The sequence below is a fragment of the Ochotona princeps genome, chromosome 5 (genome assembly GCF_030435755.1).
Source record: "Ochotona princeps isolate mOchPri1 chromosome 5, mOchPri1.hap1, whole genome shotgun sequence".
Lineage (NCBI taxonomy): Eukaryota > Metazoa > Chordata > Mammalia > Lagomorpha > Ochotonidae > Ochotona > Ochotona princeps.
This window is the reverse complement of record NC_080836.1, coordinates 60,298,779-60,326,611: the sequence shown is the minus strand read 5'-3', so window position 1 is coordinate 60,326,611 and position 27,833 is coordinate 60,298,779. Positions and strand designations below refer to the sequence as shown.

Below are 27,833 nucleotides of genomic sequence, written 5' to 3'. Positions count from 1 at the left end.
GCATTTAAGGGGTCTTCAAAAATTCCTAGAAAATAGGTATCATGACAAAATTGCGTAGATTTCAAGATCTTTAATACCAAAATAAGCCTATATCTTCATTTCAATTTCCATGAACTTACAAGAAGAGATTTATTTGAAACGGAAAATGACAAGGAAAGGGCAGAAAGGAGGGAAAAGGAGGGAATGAAGCAACAACGGGAGAGAAGAGACAGAAAAAAAGAGAGGAAGGAGGGAAAGAAGGAAAGAAAGGAATAGGTAGATGGGTGTTTTCTATCCACTGGCTCACTCTACCAAATGGATCACACAACCTGGCCTGGCCAGACTAAAGCCAGAAGTCTGGAATTTCATCCAGGTCTCCCTTGTGGGTGGCAGGAACTCAAGTACTTGAATGGTCAACTGTTGCCTTCCTAGGTGTATTAACAGAAAATTGGATCAGAAGTGCAGTAGCTAGCACTCAAACCAAGTCAAACCCTTCGGACAAGAAACTAGATAGGATTACTGCTCATTGTAAACGAGTTCCTCTCTCCACCCTTTCATTCCTTTGTCCCCCTCCCTGAGATGGTACACAAAAGACACCACCATTGTCTCGGAGACCCTTCCTGTCAAAATGGCAGATGATCTCTCTCTCTTAATTAAATCTCACTTCGCCCACTGGGGGGAGGTGGGGAGGTGGGAACCAAGTACTTTGAAATGATGTGTGGGTCATCCCAAGGAGTGGCTGAATTCCTTGTGCTACAACTGTGCAACAACTTTTGGAATATAAAACACTGCAATCTCAAGAAACAGTGAAAGAATATTTGTGACAATCCAAAGAAATCTCTTAAGACAGCTAGCACACAACATAATTACACAGGCTAGATATGCTTTGACATGTAGCAAAAACCATCAGTAAAATGCAAATTTTAAAGAATGTGGTATAGTAAATTATTTTTATTTAAATTTCAGTCGTCAGATGTACTATTTTGATTTCTAATGTCAATTTTCTTTTAATTTAATGAACAATAGAAAGCCATTGAAAGTTCTGAGTTGGGGAGTGGCATGACTGAAGCTGGTCTTTGGAAAATCATTTTAACAGAATGGCATGTGTTTTGATAAACTGATTCTTTTGAAGTTGGAAGAAGAGTTACAATAAAATATGAAACAACGCTGCGATATTCAGCTGTTGCTACTATTCCTCTTCATACACTAAGTACATCAGTCTCTTGGACTGAGGAAAAAATGTATGTACTTCTCACAGACCTTTTCCCCTTCTCAAATGTCCTAAGGTAAATTAAACCCAGTGTTTCCAGTGCATTGACAAAATATGAGGAAAGAACAAGAGTGTAGTAGCATAGTGGGTAGAGCTCCACCATTGCCCTCAACCATAGCTCTGCTTCACAATCTTGTCTGAATTCTAGTCATACAACTAATTAATCAGTTCATTAACTAATTAATTCATACAAGTAATATATCCATTTTGGAATTTGTTATGCCAGGTTTGCATTCTCATCAAAAATATATTCTACATAAATCATGTAGTTTCTCAATACATCTTGTTTTTATTTTCAAAACAAGAAATTGAAAACATTTCACTCTTTATTTTCTACTCCTAGCAACAGCTTTTAGCATCTTAAATAAGGACCATAACTACAGAACTATTAAAATATCCACACTTTGAAGTTGGGTTTATTATCAAATATAACTAAAAGAAATTTCAACTGAGAGATTGAATACATACAAGCTATTAATGGATAACCTCTGTAATGTTTTATTTTATGCTTATGTATTATCAAAATAGGACAGCTGCCCATTCATCATATCCCATTTGTAATGCATTTGTAAAGGATTTTTATACAATTGTCAGCAAAATTAAATGCAAGAATATATGAACTTAAAACTTAGGAGTAAGAACCATTTCTGTGCTAATCACATTCCACAAATGGCTTCCAATGTGCAGGTGAGTAAACCTACCGAGCCCGAGTTGATGTACACGAAGACTCTTCCTTCCTCCCTGATGATACTCTGCATGGGAGCTCCCACGAGTAAGTCTGAGAAGCCATCCGCGTTGAGGTCCACCGCACAGACAGAAGCTCCAAAGTATGAGCCGAGCTATCCCCAAACAAACGAGATCCAGTCATTGACAGCAAGGCATGGTCGCTTCCAGAAGCCCTCGCGGTACCAAGGGTAGAGACATATTACCTTTTTACCTTTCATTTCATGTAAGATACTCAGTTCTTTGGCATCAATGCTGAATATGTATGCCTGTCATTGGAGGGAAAAAAATTAGACAAAGTTATATTGCTATAGAATTAAAAAAAAACTTCAGTTTGATCAAAACATTAGTTTTCAGAGCTTATGATTGCTCAAATAAAAATAACTCTTAAAGAGCAATACAGACGATTTTGGGTCTGCTTTCCTTTAATATGTTTTACTTACAAACCTTTTTTGTTTCAGGAATTTTTATTTTCCTGATTCCATGCAGCAGACACAGAAAATGTTGTATCTGTCACTGTTCAAATGCAAGAGTAAAGAAAGAAAGAAAAAAAGAAAAAGAAAAAAAAAAACCTAACCAATGTCCATGGAATAATTTGTGAAAGCCATAAGCAAATGTAACTTTGAGTTTTATCACAAAATGTGCAGCTACCTCAATTATCTTTGAATAAAAGGCAACCAATAAGTGTATTCCCTGAAAACATATGTATAGTTCTATTTTATAAACAATTTACTTAAAGCTTTATCTGTCTTTAGTCATTTTCTTTAAAAAATTTTTTTACTAAAGTAATGAAACTATAGATCTTCTACAAATTCCATTAAATACAGTACATTAGTGTTCATCTTGCATTCTTTGGAATGTTTTTACTTCCTCTTTATCATTCTATTTTCTCATACAATCCATTTGGAATTTGGGAGAGAAATAAATATACAAATGGAGTTCTTACTTTTCCAATCTGTTCATGTTGAGGAGCTCCTCCAACTACTTCAGTGGTATGCTGGCTCCGAAAGTGTCCTGCTCCAACTGAGTACCCTTCAAGAAAAGTGTAGGTGTTTCACCTTTGATATTACATAAAATACATCAGGATTTTATTCAGAATTCAGAGACTGATTTCAAAATGACCCAAGTAAGTACTTTAAATACTTAGCTTGGCAATACTTAAAATGGACTACTTAGTGTAAGTCTGAAGCAGTTATGCTGTATGTATTATGAAGCTGTAGTTATGTGGTTGGTATTTGAAGTTCTAGAAATGGAAAGAAAAGGACTCTTATATTCATTAGTTCCTGGAAAGCAGCAGTAATCAGCATCTAGGATTATAACAAAAACAGGGACTTCAAAATGTCCACAGGAAAGAGGAACTGGGCCAGATGGTGAAGAAGCCACTTGAGATGCCCACAACCCATATCGGAATGTCCATAGCCAGGCTGGTGTTTCAGCTTGGTTTCAGTTCCAGCCCCCTGCTAATGTGCACCTTCAGAGGCAAAAAATGATGGGTCCAAATCGAAGTCCTGCCTCCAGGCTTCAGTCTAATCCACACCCTGGTTTTGTGGACATTTGAGGAGTAAACTGATGGCTAAGAACTGTTTATGTTTTCATCCTTAAGATAAATAAAAATAAATTTACAATAGAGTGATTTCTAAACATCAACTTTCTTCCTATCCTCCCATAATAATTTGATTACAAAAGTGATGTGTTTTTATATTGCATCAAAGGCACAATATCGCATATTTCCTACGATACTTTAAGGTATCTTTCCATGATAAACAAAACTGGCAATCCCTTCTATTTGACGATGAGTTACTTCTGCTTGAATGAGAATACTGCTTGTTTAATTACTTCTAACAAGATACATCTGAAGCAACACACAACTGAAAAATTTTCTGAGAAACTATAAAGTGTTTCTTATAATGGGAAATAATGCCATTTTAAAATTTCTGTATAAGTACAGATGACAATGTATCCTGCTGCTGATTACTGAAACAATAAGGAAGAGGACTGTGATGAAACAAAACCGTTTAGCTCTGGGAACTATTATAATTACGTAAAAGACAAAGGTCAATGAGGCATGTTCTGCCTCCTAGGCTTCTCCATGTTATCTCTGAGCTGGAATGCTGTGAGAAGCTCCATGGCTGGTCAGTTGTTTCTTTTAGAAACTGTACTTATGTACACAGCTTTCAATGCATTAACTTGTAGAATACTTTGACTAAACCTCCTGGGGATACAGTAAACACTGAGTAGGGGGTACCTATCTTGTATTAAGTTGAATGCATATGATATAAACAAGTGTTTGCTAAAGTGAAGTACAAAGAGTAAAACTAAACCAGGAATACTAGTCTAATAATATACTCAATCTTGCAATCCTTTGTGAGTATAAGACAAAGTTAACATTTCATACATTTTATCCTTAAGAGACAGTTCTGAATTGGGTCTTTAACTGCTACTAGCCATTTAGGTCTTTTGAACATTTCCCAGTGTCTATAAACAGAGATTATCAGTTTTATAGTACCTAAATAACTTCCAAACTTTACTTGATTGTATCTGTCTAAAAAAGCTTTGTATTTATTTGTAGTTATATTGTAGACAAAAAGAGAACCAGTCCAGTAGAATGATCCTGGGGCTCCCATCACAATTAAATCCTGTAAGAAAACAAAAACAATGTATCATTCATTTAAAAGTTAATCTAACCACTCAAATACTTCTGCAGATACACAACATTAAATAAAGTAACTGGTCCAGAGAAAACATTGTTATACTCTATGAAATATAAGCATTTTGTTTACTTAAATATCTATCAGAAAAAAAGCCAACAAATTGGTGAGTTTCTTTTAAAAATATATATAATCTCAGAGAAGAAACTCCAAAAATTTCACATAGCAGTGCTTTTTTAAAAAAATGAAGGCAGAATCATTGCCACTATAGTAAGCTCTCAAGAGATAGGCAGTGTGGCTTCTACTAAAGAAGTTATACGTGGGGTAATGTATTAGCACTCATTACGGAGATAATTATGTGCTACCAAAGAATAAAAAGGAGACAGATTTTATTTCAATTTGCAAAATCCTTTGAATAGGGACAGAACAATATTAGCTTAGGTTAAAAAAAGTAGGGTAGTAGGGGGAAATAGAATTTGGAATATGTTATAAAGAGGAATTTAGGAAACAAAGAAGGCTGGAATATGCAGGAAATTGCCTAGTTTAGATGGAAAACCTTTCTCTCTCAAACCTACTCAATGTATTCCTATGTATCTTAGTCCTAAATCTTAAAAGATCAAGTGAAATAAAAAGTATTAACTTTTTTATATAATAGTTATTATTTATATGAACTGTTAGCCTGAAACTTGACAAAGCATGATCTACATGAAGTTGGAAAGCATACAAGACTTCATAACAGGATGTAAATAGGAACTGGAAGAAGTGGAGGCTGGGTACAACTGTGGCATTCACAGTACTTCCTGGACAGGCAGACAGAACAAATGAATTCAAGAAATATTCTGTTATTTGGGAGGATATCAAGTTTCGGGCCCAGTGCTGTAGCGTAGCTGCTAAAGTCCTTGCCTTGCCCCCATGGGGATCCCATATGGGCACTTGTTCTAAGCCCAACAGCCCTGCTTCCCATACAGCTCCCTGCTTGTGGTCTGGGAAAGTAGTCGAGGACGGCCTAAAGCCTTGGGATCCTGCACCCATGCGGGAGACCCTGAAGAGGCTCCTGGCATTGAATTGGCTCAGCTCTGGGCATCACAGCCACTTGGGGAGTGAATCAACAGACTGAAGATCTTCCTCTCTTTCTCTCCTCTTCTCTGTATGTCTGACTTTCCAATTAAAAAATAAAATATATTTTTAAAAGAGGACATTAACTTCATAAATCTGCCAATTATTGCTACTTTGATAAAAATGTAAGCTTATATGCATCCTTATTCCCTGAACTAATAGTTAAAATTAATACTCAGATATTTTGCATACCTAAGTTAACAAACTAAACAACTGTACTATTTTGATTTCTATTAAATTATTGGCAGAAATAATACTCTTTAGGAAATATTTTAGCTCATTTTGTGTGCAATAGTTACGTAGACATCAGTATTCTCTCAAAATGCATCTAGAATATTAAGCAGTCATAATACAAAGTTAGGAAATAACAAATGTTATACAATTTTTACTTCAAAGCTCGACATCAGACTTCTAAATAGTTATAAGTACTAAGGTTTTAGACTAATGTGGTAGTATACAGGCTAATATTCAACCTGTAGCACCAGCATCCCATTTGAGCACTGGTTGTAGTCCCAGCACCCCACTTCCAATCAAGTTCCCCAACAATTACCTGGGAAGGCAGCAGGGGATGGCCAAGGGCCTTGGGTCCCTGTACCCGCATGACAGTCCTGGAAGAAGTTCCTGACTCCCAGCCTTACTGAAGAGCTCTCTCTGCTTCTCTAATTGCAGCTCTAACTTTCAATGAAAATAAGCCTCCTAAAAAATTGTTATGTATAAATATATACAGCAACTGTTCATTAAACTTAATTACCTGTGTGTAAAAACTAGATATCCCAGCTTGACATGATGCAAAGTTTTCTCCAAATTTTCTTACATAATCTAAAATGAAATATAAAAATGATGAGTGCAATATACTACATGCATGAAAATTAATACATTCATCTTCTCACAGGGACCTTTTCTATTATATAGAAAGCACCTAAAGTCTGCTCCTGGCAACTTTCCAGATAAAGAGATGCTGTGAACTCTAGTTCTCATGCTGTTCCCTACTGTTCATAGGCTGTTCATTCTAGATTTACTCAGCTCACAAAACTGCACCGTTGTTCCCACTGGCCAACATTTCCTCAACACTGGGCCTCTCTCCATTCATGACCACCGCCTTCCAACTGTTTCTATATGTTTAACTATCAGATTCTGTTATGAACATACTTCAAAAGTTTCTTAAAAATGAAATTAAAGTAAACTTATTTTGGTGAAATTATTTTAAAAACCATGCAGCTTAATGCACATTTTTGCATGAACTTATTGAAGATCCTCGTGTGTGTAAATCAACTCTTTTTTACCCAAAATACCCTTTATTTCCATTTTCTATGGACATTTTGGAGATCCTCATATAAATGAGATCACCTATTATTTTTTTCTTTCTGAACCTGGCATACTCCCTTAACATAATGTTCTCCAGGCTAATCTGTTGTCACAAATAAAAGGATTTAATTTTAGAAAGGTGAATAAAAAGGAATACATTAAAAATTTAATTTTAGAAAGGTGAATAGGTATGTATGTGTGCAAATGTCTATATACATACATCCCTCATAATTCCTTAGCCATTCACTTGTGGACAAACACTGAGGTCTTTCCCTCATTCTACAAATGATACCATAATGAACACTGAAGTACAAGGTACTGATTTTAATGCCTAGAAGAGACATTGCCAAATCATATGTTTGTTCTATTTTCAATTTTATGTGTGATGACCTCACCAATTCACAGTCCTACCAGTATCCACATCCTCACCAACATCTGTTATCTCTTGCCTTTAAAAGTTTGTTTTCATCCACTTGAAAAACAACAGGGGAGAAATTGACCTTCTATTTGTTAGTTCATTTTCCAAATGTGTAATAGCCAGGGCAGCATTAGGCCTAAGACCAGAGCTGGGAAGTCAACCTGGAACTCCCCTATGAGTGGCAAAGGCTCAAACTGTTGCCACCCAGAACACAAGTTAGCAGGAAGTTGAAATTGGAAGCAGAGCCAGGTCTTGAACACAGGCACTCCAATGGGAATGCTGATATCCAACTGTTCTTCAGAAGTAATATGTTGATTTCTTTTTAATGAGTGATCTTCCATCTACCAGTTGATCCCTAAAATGGCTACACTGGGCCAGCACAAAGCTAAAAGCTACACCTCAGAATTCTATGGGTGTAGCAGAAGTCGATTCAGTTGGACAATCTTCCACTGCTTTCCCATGCACATCAGTGTGATGTTGTATCCAGAGCCAAGCAGTCAGGACTGGAAACAGCACTCCAGTACGGGATGTCAGCATTGTGAGCCTCGCCTATGCTGGTCACGCTTACCTACTTAAATCAAGTTATATATATGTTTGTGCTTTGCTATCAAATTGCTGGATTGCTTTTATGTTTTGACTATTAACATTCTTATAGATACAAAGCCACCAAGCTTCTTAACAGCAAAGGAAACCAGATTAGGCTGAAGGCACAAACTTTGTGGTTTGATGCGATTCTGCTCATTTAGTTTTGTCTTTGTTGTCTGAACTTTTGGTATAATTACTGAAAAGGAACCCAAAAACAAATTGCTCAGGTCAATACTAAGGAGCTTCTCCCCTGTATTTTCTCCCAGGAATTGTCTAGATTTACGCCCTACATTTAAGCCTGTTCTAATTGAACTGACTTTCATGTATGATGTAAGGTAATGACTTCACTAGTTTTCATGTATATATCTGGTTTCTCCAATGACACTTATTGATGAGAGTGTCTTTTTCTCTATTTCCCAGCTGAAAATCAGACTCACAATCCACAGACTGAAGAGCCACATGGAGCTGAGAGGCTCATCCACACAGCATCCACTCAAGGGGGTGCTCCAGGACAAAGCCCAGCTTCTTCTGGAGAACCTTGATGAAAATAACGTGAACCTCATCTACCTTTCAATTTTCCAACCATGAAACTTAAACAAGTGTTACATCAAGTTCCAGGGAAGAAAGATTCCAATATTATTAGACTCAATGATCTAATTCAGGGGCCCACATTGTGGCACAATGGGTTAGGCTACCACCTGCACAGCCAGGATCCCATACAGGACTTGGTTTAACCGGAAGCTGCTTCACTTTTGGTCGAACTCCCCATTCATGTGCCTGTCAATGTGGCGTAAGATGGCCCAACAACTGCTTTGGCCGCTTTCTGTCACCCATGTGGGAGACACAGATGAAGCTCCTGGCTCCAAGCCTCAGCCTGACCCACATCTGGCCTTTGCATCTGCTTAAGAAGTAAATGAGGAAAAACAAGAAGTAAACCATCAGATGGAAAATTTCTCTTTCTCTAATTCTGCCTTTCAAATAAGTCTTTCAAGTTAAAACAATAACAAATGAATTGAAATATTTGGCCAAAGTCTTACCAACTAACAAAATTTTTCTTTGGATGATAGTCTCTTTATGAGATTAGAAAAAGTGGAAATTCTAATTCAAAAATATTTCTTAGTTTCCTAAAAGCACATATTTTTAGGATTTAATTGTTTATCTTACCATTTTAATTATTTTGTGAATATTCACCTTTAACTTCAGTTGCTTATTTCCTAGCTCTATGCATGCTGGTGTAACTTTTGCATGAATTTCCATGAAAGACATTTCAGAACATCAATGTCTTGTGATTTCAAAGAATACATAGGAGTTGGAATATATACGTGTATACATATGTATATAAATGGGAAGGATTTACACACACACACGTACATATATATATATAAAGGCAATGGGAAGGCTTTACTTAAACTCATAGTTTGAACCCTCAGGCTTCTCTTGGAATCAAAAGGTAATAAAATCCAAGCTAGTCTTTTTATTACTATTCAGACTTTTTGGTGAGACTTCATGATTTTAAATGTCCATATTTTCTAGGCATTGCATTTAGATATACACTCAAAAGTGAATTAAAGCAATCTAAGGTAATTACCAGATTCTAGCACTACTGAGACTAAACTACATAGAATTTGTATTTCTGAAAGCAAAAAGGGCAGTTGCGAAACATAATGCTACTGCAGTGTGATTAACAAAGGAAGGAATATTTCAAGTAATTAAAAAGGAACATAGTTTCTTTGAATATCTGCCCCTATGACTGAACATACAAACCTGAGCAACTATAAAGATATTCACTTACTGATCATAATCTGGTTAATACTGAAGACAGGCCTTACCTTGATAGCACGGAGCTATTCTTTTACTCAGTTCTGTTCGTAAATCAGAGGGCATTCCATAGCAAACACCAATGGGGAGTTTATTCTCATTCTTTATGAAAAATATATTTTTCCATCGATGCCCACATGTCTGAACAAAAGAAGATCAAGTGATATAAAGGCTGCAGGCAGGATACACAATTTCTTGACAGATCCATGACCCAATTCCAATACTTACCACAATGGATCCATTTTCTCCTGGCTGTCGGGAAAGTGTGACCCCCAGCCACTGATTATCTCTCTCCTCCAGGCAAGTCTTTCCACAAGGCTCTCCAACAGGACTCCCTGCAGCAGTTAGAAATAATTCTATCATCAGTTATCTTGACAGCAAAGTTACCCTACAAGAGCAGAGGAAATAAACGTGTGCATTCATCTACAGTGTTTCTCCTTCAACCACGCTTCCTTCGTCTACACTCATTTGAGAGGAAATTGAATGCTCTGTGCCAATATCATTTTCCTGTTAGACAAAGTGATACTGTATGTAGAGATGAGAGTGAGGAAAGCCCAGGTAAAGCCGACAAGGGTGGTGCAAATTACTTTCCAACCAGTGTCCAATGCTTGGAAAAGAATTTGTTTTGTTTTTATTCAGCTAGCAATGTAAACAAGGTGACCAGAGCACTTCTTAAAAGCTTTTTGGTACTGACACATTAAGAACAGAAATAGTACAATAAGGTCCTCAGCAGTTAAGCCTTAGTTTATTGGAGCTGGAAGGCAATGGCTGAATGGCAATTAGCATCTAGTAATGCCTACCATTTAAAACAGACTGCTGTGCATTTTATATCCAGTGAATGTGGTTTGTGTTTTGAAAAAAAGATAAAAAAGACTTGGAAAATCAGATTGATTCAGCAGTAAATAATAAACTTTGATAGGCACTTTGGCAAATGCATGAATAGCCAGACCATTAAATAAAAGAAATGTAATGTAGTGCTTCTACACGGTACAAGAGATTTTCATAGTGAGTTTTTCTCATATTACATGACTTCCTTGTGTTAAGGCTATAATCTTTAAGATTGATTTAAAAAGCAGCATTAGAGAGATTTCTGTGGTGAGGGAATCTAGAGGGAGACAGACGCACATCTTCCATCTGATGGTTCACTCCCCAGATAGCTGTCTCCATCAGGCTGAGCCTGGCCTAAGTCTGAATCAAGGAGCTTCTTCCAGGTCTCTCTCCCATGTGGCTGCAGAGGCCAAGCACTTGGGCCATCAGCTGCTGCTTTCTCAGGCACATTAGCAGGAGGCTGGATCAGAAATGGAGAAGCCGAGACTCAAACTAGGATGCATGTGGGACACCAACATCGCAGACCATAACCTAGCGTGCTATACCACAATGCTGCTCCATACAGCTGCAACCTGAGCACTGTTCACTAGGCGTCATGTATTCATTCATACCTTTGTGGTAACTGTTCTCTAGTCACTTTGTCCCCTCATGTAACCTAGACCCTTCATACACCCACCTGGAAAAACTCAGAATACAGATACAGAGAAGGTATTTTCAAGTGAAGCCATTTGTACTATAATTCTTAGGCCAAAAAGATTTTAAGAAGTATAGGAGGATATTTACATATACTCCCTTTTTTTCTGTTCTCCTAAAATAGCTGAACAGAAAAACAAAAATTCCAAACCCCTCCTCTCAAGTTCTGATTCAGTAGTTTCTGAGTGCCCCATGTGGTTCTTATGGTCAAAAACACTATTACAACGGAATGTAGAAAATATTAGGTCAGCTTCCTTGTAGAATAGACACTACTCCTATGAACTGGAAATGGCTTCCTGAAGGGCTAGGCTAAAGGCCAGGAGACCAAAGATAGGTGTGGAATAAAACTTATGAAGTTGATCTGCAAATTCTGCCAGTCAAAGAGGAGTTTAGGTGTGGGTGTTTGGCAGAGGGATTACGAAGTGAGTTAACACACCAGCATCTACTTGGGTTCCAGCTCCTTCTGCTTTCAGCTTCCTGCTAATGTGCAGTTTAGTAAGGAGCAGGTGACAGCTCAAGTAATTAGGTTCCTGTCCCCCGTAAAGGAAACTTAGATTGTATTCCTGGTTCCTGGCTCCCAAGTCTGGCCCTATTATATCTGACTAGTGAACCAACATGTAAATTTTCTCTCTGCTGCTTTCTTAAAATTAAAAAAATAAAACGAGGGTCTTGACAGAGGAAGGAAGGGCTAGTGGGGGGCAGGTCAGGAGTAGAAATCATAGTGGGTGTGTAAAATGAACAGGATCTAATGCAGGGAGGTGCTAAAGTGGCCACATGATGCCAAAACAGCATGACTAACACAATTTTAATTATGATGTAATTTTAACTTTTCACTGAGTTCACCTTTTAAAAAAGAGATTCACTTAACCCGAGGTTTGAGTTCCTATTATTTACTGCAATCAGTATGTTGACTTTTTTTCTCCAAAAATATCAAAGTCTAAAATTACAGTCAACACTTCTTTAACTAAGACAACTGAGTAGGAATAAATAGGTAAGAATGGAAGTCACAAATTAAAAAAATCTGTGTTAAAATGTGATGCCACTTAATGGACACCTCCAGTGGGATTGCAAACAATATTAATAAATTTACTACTGCAGCATTAACCACCGAAAAGTTTACAAATAACAAATACACAATACCTTACAACCACAAAATACTATGGAAATTTCTTGATGAAGATATCCAACAAGTTCTTGGGTGCAAAATAGTGTTCTGTCACTGTCTGATAGCTGAACTGTGTAAGCTTTTTAACAAGGTCAGAAAAACTGCCAACATGAAGCTGTTTTCTGCTTAATATTCCATGTTGCATTCAGTTCCGGCAGTTGACAACACCACACCACAACACCACAACACCATCGCTGCTTGGTTTTACCTTCAGGCCATACTCTGCACAAATTTTCCCAGTGTGCTAAACCACGCTTCCCTCAGCCTCTGGAGAGGACACACTACTACTGTCAGCTATTTCAGGATGAGCCCCATGTGGTCTGGCTGGAGCCCTGGGATTTTACTTCTAGGATGGCTCACACTCCTCTTTGCTTTCTAAGCTGAAAATGACTCTGAACACAGAGCAAATAACCCCAGAGAATCCACAAGAGATGTTTACCTAAGATAAATGTAGGAAAAGTTTTCCCAGGAGTTCAGTGTTGTGGCCAACCGACCCCTGAGTAAAAAATTTTAAATAAAAACATGTGAGAGTGTGTGTAAAGGAGTGGGAGGCAGCTTAATGTCACTGGACATCCCCTTACTTGCTTCTTACTTCCTGGCTCCAAACTACAAATGCCTCCTAAAATACAAGATCTCTCTCTCTTTTTAAGATTACTTTTTAAAATTTTCTCTTGGAAAGGCAGATTTACAAAGAGGAGAGACGGAAAGATCTCCTGCCTGCTGGTTTACTCCCTAAGTGGCCACAGCTGAGCTAGAGCTGAGCCAATCCAAAGCCAGGAGCCAGAAGCTTTTTCCAGGTCTCTCATGTGCATGCAGGATCCCAAAACTTTGTGCCATCCTCTACTGCTTTTCCAGGCCACAAACAGGGAGGTGGATGGGAAGTGGAGCAGACAGAACATAAACCAGCGCCCTTATGGCATCCTGGCACATGCAAGGAAGGGGTGGCCTTTAGCCACTAGGCCACCATGCTGGGCCCAATATACTAGATTTTTGACTCATGGTAAGCAATTCTCAAATATATCCTATATTCTAGTTGCTAGTTAATCTGCTGGTGGGTAACAGATGATGCCCAGTATCACCCACTAAAGACCTTAGACCTACCGGATAAGCTCACTTGAAGGAAATCTACACAGAATCAAAGATTTCCCTTTTAGGATTAACTATACTTGTTTATGGACAACAGCACTGGCCTATGTCCAAATTTCATAAATAGGGATGCCATTCATCTTGACCAGACCTCCATCTTCCTGGTCATCGTCCCCAGCCCCAACACTCAGCCCAGAAATGTATGCTGATAACAGAAGGGGAGAGGAACAAAGAACAATTCACAACTACAACAGTGTTTGGATAATCCCTCTTCTGCTTCTCTTGTGCAATTTCCTTCAATATGTATGTTCAAACAGATGACTACAAAGACACAAAAAAATCATGACAACAAAGTAATGAAACAAATATTCTTCCAAAGAGACACACATGAAGCTTTACCGAAAATCAAACACATACTCACACATCAGTGTGCTTCTGCTTTTACATCTGAACGCTGCTTAAGTCAGAAAGGCAACCTCAACACCTCCCATCACTCTGGGATTTTCAGTACCCAACACCAGATGGAACAGGTCCAAGCAGTGTCTAAGTCCTCACTTCTGCTCACAGTCATTTCTTAACACGGGGAACTTCCCCTGCTGTCTTTTTTGCTGCCCTCAGAGTCCGGATGGAGAGGCCAAGTCCTTCAACAAAGGAGCTTACCTGCAGAGCAGCCCCTGAGGCCCCTCCCACATCACGTGGTTCTTGGGCTGGAGTGGAGAATCACCTGCATGAGTTTGAAAGAAACATCAACACCTGTGCCTCACACTCAGCTGCTCACACGAATGTGGTGTCCCAGGATTCAACGCGTGTGAAAGGCTTGCCAGGTAGTTGTAGTGTCAGGTCGGACTATGCTGCCCAAGGTTATGCCTTTTCCTGGATTATATCCAACTGAGTAGAAAAAGTGCTCAGCCTTAAAAATAACAGTAATATCTTTTTCTCTCTTGATTTCAGCTTGATATTGAAATGCACTGTCAAATGTTAAGCAACTTTTCTTCGTGTGGATATATAGCATTTCTAATTTGATCAAAAGAGATGATTGCTAATTCTCATGAATTGCCCTGCCAAAATACAATAAATCCAGGTCATCTTTATATTTTATCCCAGTGTCATGCTTCAGTGACTATTTTTTTGCTTCAGTGACTTTTACTCTGGTTCTCAACTCATCTCACACATTACTAACATGAACTTCCAGTAAAGCAGACCAGTTCCCATAATTGTAAAACACTTAACATGGTTTAACATAAGAGGTCAACAGAAATTAACATGTGATAATTTCTCATGGTTTCATACGAGTGACTAATTCCTAGCACAACTGAATGCATTTTCCCAGCTAACATTATATAGAAGCCACATACAGCTCTCATTCTAAAAATTAAGCCCATATTTCATTGTTTTGGGTGAAAACCTCTTCAGTTATTTTACCTACTTATTTTTTTTACTAAATACAAGTGCATATAATGTGAATAAAGGATGATTTTTTTGACAAATAAATATAAAGGATATCAAAACAAAGTCATTCCAATCTCTTCTTCTCTCCTTTCTGTTGTTATTCACAACCTGGTTTTAGCATCCTTGCACCAAGTGCCAAAAATATGGTTAGGACCTTGAACGACCATACATTCAGTCTTGTAAGTCTCCCCCCTAAGAACAGACCGAGTGGCTGACAGTGGCATTCACCGCTCAGAAGCGATTTGTACAAGGCAGGCAGGAACCGAGTATCTGTAGAGCTAGGGGATTTTGAAATATATTACACCACTAAACAAAAACAAACCAAAATCCTTTTCTAGAGTGTGCACTGCAAATTTTTTTACCCAACTCTCAGGAATAAAATGAGAACTCCAGTCAGCAGAGGAAGTCTTACTATTGTTCTCCAACCTCTTTTCCCAAATATTTCTTCCTTAAGTTTAAAGATAACAACAGGTGATCTGTAGGGAAACAGGATGTTTGAGTTTGAAGCTTTTAACAAAATGTGACTCCTAGGTGGCATGACTTAAGATTGAGATTTAGTAGGGCCTATGGGAGAGGCTCCTCTTAGGGATTTCTAAAAGGACCCGGGGTGAAGGGCTTTGGATACAGCCTCGTGGGGAAAACACACAAACATGAGTTCATGCTGATATCATCATCCCTATTATTTTAAGGATCATACTGAGGAGATGCATCAGCTGCACAGGTATCATGGCATACCTCCTGCTTCCTGAAATCTGTGTGGCTCACTGTTGCTGCAGAGGCCTCAGCACACACATCGAATCCTTTTATCCTAACAGCTGGAGCAAAGGACTGCATTAGCAACTCTTGTTTATCGGTGATAAGACTCAGTCTTAAATAAGGCAATTAGGGGTGGGCATTTGACAGAGACTTGACACACTGGCCTGCCATATTGGTCTGTCTGGTGTTCAGCCTCTGCTCTGCTTCTGATTATTGCTGGCCACTAATGTACACCTGGGAAGAAGTAGGTGCTGTCGGGCCCGGCGGCGTGGTCTAGCGGCTAAAGTCCTCCCCTTGAAAGCCCCGGGATCCCATATGGGCACCGGCTCTAATCCCGGCAGCTCCACTTCCCATCCAGCTCCCTGCTTGTGGCCTGGGAAAGCAGTCGAGGACAGCCCAAAGCTTTGGGACCCTGCACCCGTGTGGGAGACCTGGAAGAGGTTCCTGGTTCCCGGCTTCGGATTGGCGCGTACCGGCCTGTTGCGGCTCACTTGGGGAGTGAAACATCGGATGGAAGATCTTCCTCTCTGTCTCTCCTCCTCTCTGTATATCCGGCTTTCCAATAATAATAAATCTTTAAAAAAAAAAAAAGAAGTAGGTGCTGTCTCAGTACCTGGGATTTTGACACCTGCAAATAACATGATAAACCCACATAAAAAAGACTGGAAAATACAAAGACTGGAATCAAGAAAAATGCTTTGCATCTTTAGTTACTAAAGTGTCTTCCTTCTGCCATAGAAGCCCTACATGTTACAGATGCATGAATTAACAGGATTTTTCACTTTCAAAATATGTTCCGAATTGAAAGTGTGTAAAATTATCAGTCTGACCACAGCTGTAGTGTCAATTTTCTAGTATTCCAAAGGAAAAAAAAAATGGCATTTACTTAGTCTGTCTTGCCCTGACCTCTTTTTCCACCTAGAACAGTTCCTGGGATTTTGCCTCTTTTTTGAGGAAATGAGGACCAAGGAGAAAGGTCAGGTTCCAGATTCATCTTTCCATCATAACATGTGGTTGGTTGGGGGAAGGCAGCCTGTGGTCCAGGGAACCTGGGACTTTTGGATGCAGTGAAACCTCTGGTTTTTCTGCCTGCGTCATTGTGCTGTGGCTTCCCCATCATGGTAGACATCTGACCGGTGCTCTCAGCCTGGCTTTATGGTCACGAAGACAAAAACATGAACTTACCTCATCTTTCAAAACTCCTGACACATTTGTAAGTCCACGAAAATTCGGAAGATCCTTTTCTCAATTACTTTTTTGAAGTTGTAGTGCACTGTAAGATGAGTCTTACAAGTTTCAAACTGAGCCAGCCTACTATCAAATCTATCCTAGCTCTGGAAACTCAATGCCTCTAGTTTATGGTTGTACTAATTTATTCAAGATATTTTATAGAAGCAATTTTTAACTGCCGAGTGAAAATGATTTTAGATGCTTTCACCTACACACATTAATAAAAAATGAATGAGATTTAAAGGGACCAAATTAATTGAATATGCCAATATCATAAAAACTACTCCTGTAGATTCAAGTAGGATTACAGAAATTTATGTCTGTGTGTATAGACTGCCTAGAACCTAGTAGCTGTTCAATAAATGGCAAACACTTCTACTCTGCAGGGTACCAACTTATGTTGATTTGGGCTTATCCAGCAGAGGGCACTCCTGGTACTATGAAATTTGATCTGTAGCCTTTGGGTCTTTAAGTGGTCCCTTCACTTTTATTTCTTATCAAACCCTAGATCCATTATACTTTTAATGTATTAATCATGTTCTATTACCACACATAAATAATTAAGCGTGGTGGTGGCGGTGTGCCCTAAAAGTAACAGTGATAGTTAGAACTTTAATACTAGCATAGTAATTTTGTGAACAGTAAAATACAGAGTTTCAGAGGTGACACAAGATGTGAAACGAATGAATTTCCCAGACCTTCCTTCCAGCCTGTCTGGTCACTAACAAGAGTTAAAACAATAAGCATCAAAATTAAAAAGCTATTCTCAAAATTGCTTATTTTAAGAAAACAGATTTTAGTTATTTCTAGACTGGTTTATCCAAATCTGATAAGCACAAATAACCACTCTCCTCACCTCATATATAATAATAGGCCTGAAAACGTGAACTATTTCTGTCCTCTGCTCTATTCTGTTCCATTCCTTTCCAGAAGGGAATCCAACACATAGGCCAGTGTCCCCAGGCAGTAGCCAAGCTCTAGAGTTGAATTTCCCAAAGTTGATCCTTATTATCAGTAGGCCTTGGAACACTATAAGCAGGTTACTATGAACTTGATTCTAGGTTCAGAGTCTGCCAGGAATCTTACTACACTTGATTCTCACCAAAACACCAAGAAGCGATCTGCCAGGAATCTTACTACACTTGATTCTCACCAAAACACCAAGAAGCGATCTGCCAGGAATCTTACTCCTTCAAAATCCTACAGAAAATCAAAACATCCTTTTAATAACTAGAGCAAAGACAGAAGCGTATACCAACTGACATACTTGGTGAGCGTAACTTAGAACAAATTTTCTAGTAATTATTATATGCTTACCATCTACTAAGCACACTGTTTATACATGTGAACACCTGTATTAACTGACTTAATTTATGACACCCCCAATGAGATGTATTTTATTATTATATTACCATCACAATTTTACAGATGGGGAATCTGAGACAAAGGGGAGGAACTAAGTATTCACTACCAGAAGTGAGGGAGGGAGGAAGGGTTCAAACTCATACCATCAACTACCACTCTAATGTGCTTCATAAAAAAAAAATTTGCAAAAAGCTTATGGATAATGTGTATTAGCTTTAAAAAGCATGAAGTTTGGGCCCAGCATGGTAGCTTAGCAGCTAAAGTTCTTGCCTTGCATGCACCAGGATCCTATATGGGCACCAGTTCTAATCCCAGCAGCCCCGCTTCCCATCCAGCTCCCTGCTTATGACCTGGGAAGACAGTTGAGGATGGCCCAAAGCCTTGGGACTTTGCACCAGTGTGGGAGACCCAGAAGAGGCTCCAGGCTCCTGGCTTCAGATTAGCGCCATTCTGCTTGCAGCAGCCGATTGGAGAGTGAATCAACAGATGAAAGCTCTGCCTCTCTGCCTCTCCTTCTCTCTGTATATCTGATTTTCCAGTAAAGATAAATCTTAAAAGAAAGCATGAAGTTAAAAGTTTGCACCAAAGTTTCGATCTTTAAATTCCATTTTCTACAAATTTTTGAAATTGTCTTGATCCAATAATTTATCTTTAGTGTATTCCTCTTATAAGTATCCAAATATTGGCATTAGTTCTAATTGGATAGCTCATTTATTATTAAAAAATTGTTAAAGTCCTGTTTTCAAAGTCAGCCATTAGCCAGGCCCAGAGCAGGTCCACAGCTTAGACTGCCTGCCATGAGTACACGGATTCTTTGGAACCCGAAGCGAACACAGCTTTACAATAATGCTATGGAATGCAGCAATTCTCAGATCTTACAGAAGCCTGAGAAATCACTCATTTTATTCTTCTGACATACAGTCATTAAACTCATTAGAACTGGTTCTAGCACTCCAGTTTTACCCCACTGGAAAACCTCTCAACGCAGATAATTTCTTCTCACCACTTGGAGTCTCTTTAAGTTCTATGTTCTTATACAAAAAAGTAACAGACGGGGATAAAAACTGAAAAAGGGTGGAGATATTTCTATCCACTGGTTCACTCTCCTCAACAGTTGGGGCTGGGCCAGACTGAAACTAAAGGCCAGAAACTCTATCCTGGTCTCTCACTTGGGGGCAGGAGCCCAAGCACTTGAACCAGCATGTTCTCTCACAGGTGTACTGCATGCCCACCCTGTCTCATACCATGATAATTATCCATTGCCTGTCTTTCATTTGGAAGCTTCATCCATGTCTTATTCTACTTTGTGTTTATCACATAGCCTAAGCAATCAATAAAAACGTTTTAATTAAGGAAGACCCCAGTTAAAAGTGTTGTCAACATTTGGTATCAGTTCTCCTTTCAGATCTGCAATCTAGCTGTAGAGTTAACACAGGTTTTACTAAGCTTAGTAATTAGCTGACTCCCTCTAAGCCCACTGAGACTCTAGTTCTTTTACTGCTTTGATACCTTAGCAAATTTTACTACCAACAACCACTCAGTTCTTCTCAAAACACTCACTGTTTGATTTTTATAACATCACACTGACACCATTCTCTTTCTGCCCCTTTGATTTCTGCCCTCCAGTCTTTCCTTTCTGCTCCAGTGCTTCTCACAATTGAGGAATACTGGAATCAATGAAAGATCCCAGAAAATTCCTAATTTCCAGTGGCTTTTGGGGGTGGGGGGGCATCCAAAAGGGTATCTCAAAGTTTTGCAGAAGTATTTAAGTTTCAGCCAGAGTTGAGCAGCAGTATTTTAAGCAATTCTGAAGTTGTAGGAATCCACCATTCCTCCAATATTTTCAATCAGAGTTCCCAGGTTGAAGTCATTAACGTCTGTGACTTTAAATATCATCTCTATGTCAAATCTAACCTCTAAATTGCAATTACTAAAATGGCTCCTGCCCACCAGATCCGTAAAGCCAACTGACTACTATCTATTTACTTTTGTGTCTCAAGAACCCACAAGCCAGTGAAATTCACCTCTTGCCAGAGACTGGTTGCTCTAGCCTTTCTCAGGGCTGACCACCATCATCCATGCAACAGCCTAAGTCACTTACTCACACATTGCCTTCATTAAAGCATTGCCAAATGTGGCTGAATCCTCTAGAGAGCTGAAGTTTGTGTTTTCTCCATCCCTACTGTCACTGTCCTAGGAGGGATCCTTATCATCCTTTAGTGCAAGTCACAACAAAATCTTACTACCACCTCACCACCTTCAGTCCTGATCCACTGACATCCAAGCATTCACTGGCAAACACAAATTTGACCATACTAACCCTCATCCAGGTGTAAATAAGTCAGGACAAATTCATACTTACAAAGTTGTACTCCCTTCTGACTCCTGCACTCTGTCTACTTCAGACTCTAGTTTTGCTGCATAAATTTCTAAATTTCTTTCCTACCTTATCAAAGGCACACATTCTCACACACCAGAGGTTCCTCATTGCAATCTGCCTTGTGGGCAAACGTTCCCATGGCCTCTTCCTCTGGAAAACTCTTGAACATTATTTAATTTCCCACTTGTACATGAATTCCTCAGGAAGGCATTACCTTTAACTCCCATCAGATTGGATCTTCTCACCATCCTTTCCCATAATACTCTCACCTACAGTCTTGCTTACTGCAAGCAGTTAAGATGCCGCTTGTCTTGGCTGCATCCCATATTACAGTGCCTGGGTTTGCACTCTGACTCCTACTCCCCATTCCAGCTTCCTGCTAATAGGCCACAGGTGATGGTTCAACTACTTGCACCTATCTAGGAGGCTTCGTTTGATTCTTACATTTCATGTTTACCTTGGCCCGGCTATTGGGAGCAGCTGGGAAGTTAATCAATGCACGAGCAATCACTGCCTGCGTTACTTTTATTCTTTCAAATAAACAAATAGAAATTCAAGAAATAAAATCTAAGTATCTTTGGGAGAAGAAACCTGGATTCTCATATATTTTTTAAAACTAAAACCAAATGAGTGAATGAAAAAGTGACCTGATGCACAATGGATAATTGTATCTGTCCCCAGCGCTGTTGCAAAGGGAGATTTCTTAGTCATTAGGAATATTGTGGCCAAGACAACTTAAGGCAGAAGATAAAATATATTTCTAAAGCACCATCTCTTCCATTAGGTGAAAATCGTTCTCCTGAAGATGAAGTTCAGAAAATTTCTGGAAACTGGGAAGTTTTTCTCCTAACTTAATAGTTTATTAAACTCTCGTCCTTGTTTCTCTGCATAACTAGCTCACGTTTAGGATAACTTATCAACATCACCAATCTACAACAAACTAAAACTCATCTTGATAAGCTACAACTTATATCCTACAGCAAATAAAAAGAAAGTTACTACCAATAACCTATTTAAAGTTTCAACAGTGAGATTTGGCCTTTCAATTCTAAGCTAGTAACTCCTGCAAATCAGAGTAAAGTAATCATTAATGATGCAGTGCTAATTAACTTAACCTTTCCCAATAGGTTATATAATATAAGCCAGGTGGCTGGCTAAGGTAATGTGATTTCCAGGGGGAAATTCGAGGAGGCCTAATGGAGAGGAATGTGATGGATCAGTGGTGTTTCCAGGATGATAAAGAAAGGCATAGGCAGGGTCCAAAGGTCTCGCACCTCGATCACTGGGTCTAGGAAAGTGAAATGAAAGTCCCATTCCCTCAGGCATAGACACTGGGAGACCCCATGTTAAATACGTAGTGTGTTTTTACAAACGGAATGTATGTTTCCCTAATACAGTGCTACCTAATAGGCATAGAAAGCAAGAATCTATAACATGTTTAAGTTTTTGTCACTAACATGCAAGAGCCACAAAGAAAGAAATGGAACAAAAGTTTAACAAATTGAAAGCATTATTTTATTGTGTAACCACTATTATTTTTAAATGTGTATTTCAAATGTAGTTAATACATTTAAAATCAATGATGAGTTTTTTGCTACTAGTACGTAACTCATATTACAGAAACACTCATTGCAAACACAGGATGCATTAAATAGTCACAGTCACAAGGGGCTAGTGTCTACAATATTGGACAGTATAAATGTGTAAATTCAGACTTTATTGTCTAGAATACTGTGTGTTTGGCTGTATACATGTGTATAATGCTACTAGCAGTAACTACAAAGTAATGAAAGCTCTAGGGTGGTTTTGAAATAATCACGTAGTATTTTTAAGATTAAATTTTTTATTTGAAAGAGAAGCAGCCACAGTCATCCTTTCTCGGCTGTTTCACTCTCAAAATGGCCACAACAGCCCAAGGCTGGCGAGGCTGAGGTCAGGAACCTACACTCAGTCCAATCTCCCCGAGGTGACAGGACGCCAAGTCCTTGAGCTATCACCTGCCACCTCCCATAGCACATATTAGCAGACAGCTAGAACTGGAAGCAGGGCCAGGGAGCTGGACCCAGCCACCCCAATATAGGAGGCAAGAATCCCAAGAGGTGTCCTAACTGTTGTCCTACAGTTTGTTCTTGGAGAACCTTTAGAGTAACAAAAGACTACATATTTTTAGTATAACTTGATAATCATGTATGTACTTTATTCTGTTCTAATTCTTAAAAGACTGATAGATGGCCTTTGCCCCACTATGGTAACAGAGTTATTATTTGTGATGCCTTGATTCTAGAATCATCTGTGATCAAATCTCCCTTTAAAAAGCCTCAGCAGGGATTCAGTGCCTGGGTAGAAAAGTGAGAGTGGAGAGATGGAAAACAACACAACCTCTTTAGACACTCACTCTTATGAGCAAGTCTGGGCCCAGCCCCTCCTGATAGGGCAGTTCTTTGGCTCCTGCAGGAAAGTACCAACCAAGTGAAAGAAGCAAAGCCTCTCAGGCTCGCCAGGAGGTAGAAGTGACAGACGGTAGGTGTAAGGAAAGCACCTTGTGCTTTCCAGGCAACTTTGGTCACACCAACTCTGTAGGCAAGTCACCCTGCTATGAAGGGTATCTCATTCCCCACACCCTCAACTCTGAGCACGCTAGATAAATGGGCACTAGCTGCTCACTTCTGATTAATGGCTACAGTGGGTTTAGACTGGCATCTGACCACGTTATTCACAGGGGTAAGAAGGGTGGAGACCATGAACCTATTTTAAGGAAAGGAGTTTATCTGTCCCAACTGCTGATCTGACCTCTACAGAAAGTTCAAGACAAGTTTTTGTAGGTATCTTCAATCATATATGAGGTGGGAATTATTTTAAAAAAGCATGTCCCTTTACATTCTTGAAAGCAACTACAGTTATAATTAAAAGAAGACACAGAACTGACGTTGCAATTGTAGCTCAATATTTAGGTATTACAAAGTTTTTTGTTGGGTCAACAAAAAATACCTTTCATTGTATTTCATTTCTGCTATGACCTTTTAAATTACACAATCAACTTTTGGTTTACTCTATTACCTGTCTTTATTTATTAGCTGCTATCTGCTTGTACAGATAATATCCAGATACCAACTTAAATAATAAACAGATAAGTAGTGTTATCTTTTTTGAACATCATGTGTCAATTACTGAACTAAGCATGTCCTGAACAGTACAGTCACCCACATTTGAGAGTCATCATATTTAGAAGACTGTATGTGTCTGTATCGCCACTCACACATACTCCTGAAACTTCTTCATCAGATATGGCCCTCAATACCACGAAACTGAAAATCCTGAAACATCCATGGTTACCAAACTTACTGTTTTCAGGAATTATGTTACAGATTTTAACCCCCATCTCTTGTTTTATGTTTCTGAGCTACTTATTCTGAATTGTTTTCTATATAAAGATGCATACTTTCTGTCTGTAAGGAAGAGAAGATGTGTATTTAGAATGTTATATGACAAATAACTTCTGTCAACTCCTTTGCAAATAATACAGAGCTATCACTGAAGTCGGTGACTTTTTGACCAGTTGACTGACTAGGAATCTCATGTTCCTGCTTGAATTTCACCTCAGCCTCATTTTTACTTATCAGAAGTATAAACATTAGAAATTGTCATTCTTAATTCTCTTACCAAATCGATGAGAAACTTTCATTGAACGTATTTTCATTCATCTAGTAACTATTCATTTAGTTCATGCTTGTATATACTTCTCCAGTGATGTTTCAATAGTCAAACCCTAGATGTATCAAATATCGAAAGAATGTCGGTTTTCCTTCCACTGATAGGTATTGTTATCTTGAATTTTACACAATACTATAATGATATCTTTCCAGTTCTACATGGACATCCAGAAATAGATCCAGTGTCCACTATGGTACTAAATATCCATAGTGGTAATATTGTGGATCAAGAATCTGAAAGAACAACAGAAATGAAATTGTTCCCTCTTCAGACTTTGCCACAATTTTCCAGCAGATCAAAGTTGACCTCAGAATGCCTTGTGAATTCTTAATCTACATTTTGAGATGGAGGATATTAAACAAAAGCTGGGACCTACTCCATATACTGTAGACAAGTCCTGGGCTTTGGTGGGCACTGTCTGAATGAAAACTAGAAATTCTATGATTGGGATTTAGCCTAGTGGTTAAGACAGCAGTTCAGATGCCACATCCTGTCAGAGCACCTGGGTTTAGGGCTACCTCCTCGCAGTGATGACCCAGTGGTTAAGTCTAGCCACCAACTGGGAGTTGTGGAGTGAGTTTCTCTTACTCCCTCATTTCCCTCTGCATCTGCCTCTCAAATAGACAAGAAACTAAATATCCCATTAAATGTACTCTATCTGAAATCACTTAAATAAAGGAAACCAGCTTCACTGTTCGAGAAGCAATTTAAGATAAACTGCACGGGAAAGAAAATGGAGTTTATGATGAAATGATTAGCTAACTTCAAGTCTTTCATAGCAAAGAAAGATGAGAAATACGTACCAAGTGTAGTTTTTACATTTGTAATTTACAGATGATACATCAGTAGGACAAATATTCGATCCTCCACTTAATTTTATCTGAATCGAATGTACGCACACACAAAAACTTAAGACTGGACCCAAGCGGACCACACTGACCAGTAGGAGTGAGGTCTCAGCTACCAGCCAGCATTTAAGTAACTGAAGAGAACAGATGTGTACTGACACTCCTCAAACGTAAAGTAGACATAACATCAAATCATGACCCTGGGGTACTTTAAGAGAAAAAAAAAAAAACGTATGTAGCAGTGTGCAATAGTGTTTGGAGTAAGATAGGTCAAAATTAGTATTAGTTCCCCTTTCTCTTCCAGAGTCTGTGGAACAGCAAATTTGCTTTTGTCTTTGAACATGCAACTCCTCCCCTCCCAACAGTACACGTGTTGGGTGTTATCACAAAACTAACAAGAGACAATGAGAAATGACTGTAAAAAGTATCCATTTAATACAATTTTGAGAGGAAAACTGGTATCTATTAAGCCTAGTGTTAATTATATTAAGAATGAAGATGTCTGTGTTTTCCACATACTGTCATTTCACATTATCTATTGTAAGCAAAACTAAACTACTTTCCCTCTTTTTTTTCCTCTTAATGTCCTTAGTCCAACTGACAGGATAAGAGATCAATTCCAACTGCTACTCTTCATCTGCCCGTTAGCCTGAACTCTAATAAAGTTGATGTATCAAAGATGGAAAAAGTTCTTAAGTCTCAACTTGGCTGAATTCTGTTCTTAACATGCTGAGACTTTGAAATGTGTTTTTGCGCAGAGGGGACAGGGCCAGGTTTGAAGAGAAGGCGTCCTAAGAAACGGTTCTCTGCGTAATTTTTTTTTCACTGTCACAAGCAAAAGATATTGGAAGAAAGGAGGTCAGTGACTTTAACAACAAACAAAACGGTTAGATGGTGCACCAATAATGCACCTTCACTAAGAAGGGACAAGCAACATGACTTTTCCCAGGACTTGCTCTGGAAGTGCAGTTCTCAAGGTTGGAGAGTGCAGGATTGTCAGTGACCCCTGCTCCCGGATCCAACTCACCCAGCTGGAGTTGTTCGCACGTCTGGTCTGGATTGTTTCCGATCCTGCATTTGTAAATGGCACCAGGATTGACCACTGAAGCGTTGGTGAGCCAGTTGGCAGTGGGCGCCCCCACTACGAGCCTAAAGCGAGAAACGTGCCCTCAGGCATGAGCCCTGCTGCCCACCGAGCTCCTGCTCTCAGCAGATGAGCAGTGGCGGTGGGGTAGCTTCCTCCACCTCCTCCGCCCACCCCCGTGTGCTCTGCCAGTCACCCCTACTGGCTGAGCTCCGGGCCATGGGCATCGGTGTCCCCCAGGATGGACACGCTTCCCCGGCAATTCTCCAGCTAGCTGGTGGTAGCTGCATTTCCCCGCTGCCTCCTCCGGAGGGAGGAAAGTTTTCAGCCCACCAGGAATCCCTGGACGCCTTTCTCATGCGGCCCTTAGATGCCCTGAACCACGCCACTCACCATCTGTTCGCCCCATGGCTGTGCAGCGCCACCGAGTAGCCAAACAGCGTGTCCGGGGGGCCCTGGTACAGCAGCGCGCTCTCGGTGTCCACGTTGTAGGGGCGCCCGGTGGGGAGCCCCAGGCACAGCAACAGCATCATCGCCGCTAGGACACCGGCCCCTCGGGAGCCGGGTCCACGCCTCGCTTCCGCAGCCATGCGCTGTCGGTGGGGAACATTCAACACCCAACGGCTGCTGCCCCCAGAGTTGCCCGGGACGCGACGGGTAGCCAAGGGTTAGAGCGCCCCAAGAGATAAGACACGGCGTGTCCGGCGCCGGCGGGAGGGAGGGAAAGGAGGAGGGAAGGAGGAAGGGAGGGAGGCAGGGCCGGCCCCTGGGAGGGAGGGGAAGTCGCAGGCCGCGGGCGGGGCGATCGCCTGCAGCCCCGGGATGCCGCCCTCTCGCTTGGGGGGCCCCCCACCCCGATTCTGCGGCTGGGAGGTGGCGGCGCACGCTGGGGCCCGGGGCGCGGGCGACTAGGTGGGGTCCTGGGCGTGGTGCAGAGGCGCGGGGCCGGCTCCCCCCGGAGCGGCTGTAGGGGGCGCTGAGGGACCTCGGCAGCGGACGACCCGCGTCCCCACCGGGGCTGCCCAGCCCCACCGAGCGCTGCAGTGTCAATGGGGCCAAGGGATGTCCCCTTGGTACAGTGGTCCTCGCCCCTGCCTGCGCACGCCCAGCGGCCGGTTGTAACCTCGGGAACCCGCGCTGCGGCGGGAAACCCTGCAGTTCTTCGACCGCTTTGGTTAAACGCAGTATCTGAATTTGGAGGTGTAAGCAACCATCAGAAATTGACCAGAGGACCACAAAACACACACACCCTCCCTGAAAGCGCCTGAGGAACGTTCTGGTTACCTATTCTCTTCACAGCCAGCAGCCCTGCACCCTTCCTCGCCCACTTCCTGACTCGGCACACTTCCTCTTCACCCCTGCGCTTGGGGGCAGCC

General features: G+C 40.2%; 1 protein-coding gene across 3 annotated transcripts in view; it reads right to left on the bottom strand.

Moving 5' to 3' along the window:
* ITGA4 (integrin subunit alpha 4) overlaps positions 1-27,215 on the bottom strand; it is an 81,732-nt gene extending 54,517 nt beyond the window's left edge. The window contains exons 1-9 of one of the 3 annotated variants that reach the window (XR_009245471.1): positions 26,851-27,215; positions 26,401-26,522; positions 10,091-10,197; positions 9,874-10,003; positions 6,488-6,555; positions 4,479-4,608; positions 2,919-3,004; positions 2,187-2,241; positions 1,951-2,088 (exon numbers count right to left, since the gene is read on the bottom strand). Coding sequence is in view for 2 of the 3 variants with exons in the window: in XM_004577299.4 (XP_004577356.4) it covers positions 1,951-2,088; positions 2,179-2,241; positions 2,919-3,004; positions 4,479-4,608; positions 6,488-6,555; positions 9,874-10,003; positions 10,091-10,197; positions 26,401-26,522; positions 26,851-27,047 (1,041 nt within the window). In the remaining variant the exon portion in view is untranslated. Of the gene's footprint in view, positions 1-1,950; positions 2,089-2,178; positions 2,242-2,918; positions 3,005-4,478; positions 4,609-6,487; positions 6,556-9,873; positions 10,004-10,090; positions 10,198-26,400; positions 26,523-26,850 lie in introns of all 3 variants that reach the window. The other 2 variants (XM_004577299.4, XM_058664692.1) reach the window with 2 other exon arrangements.
* Between the last annotated feature and the right edge of the window lie 618 nt (positions 27,216-27,833).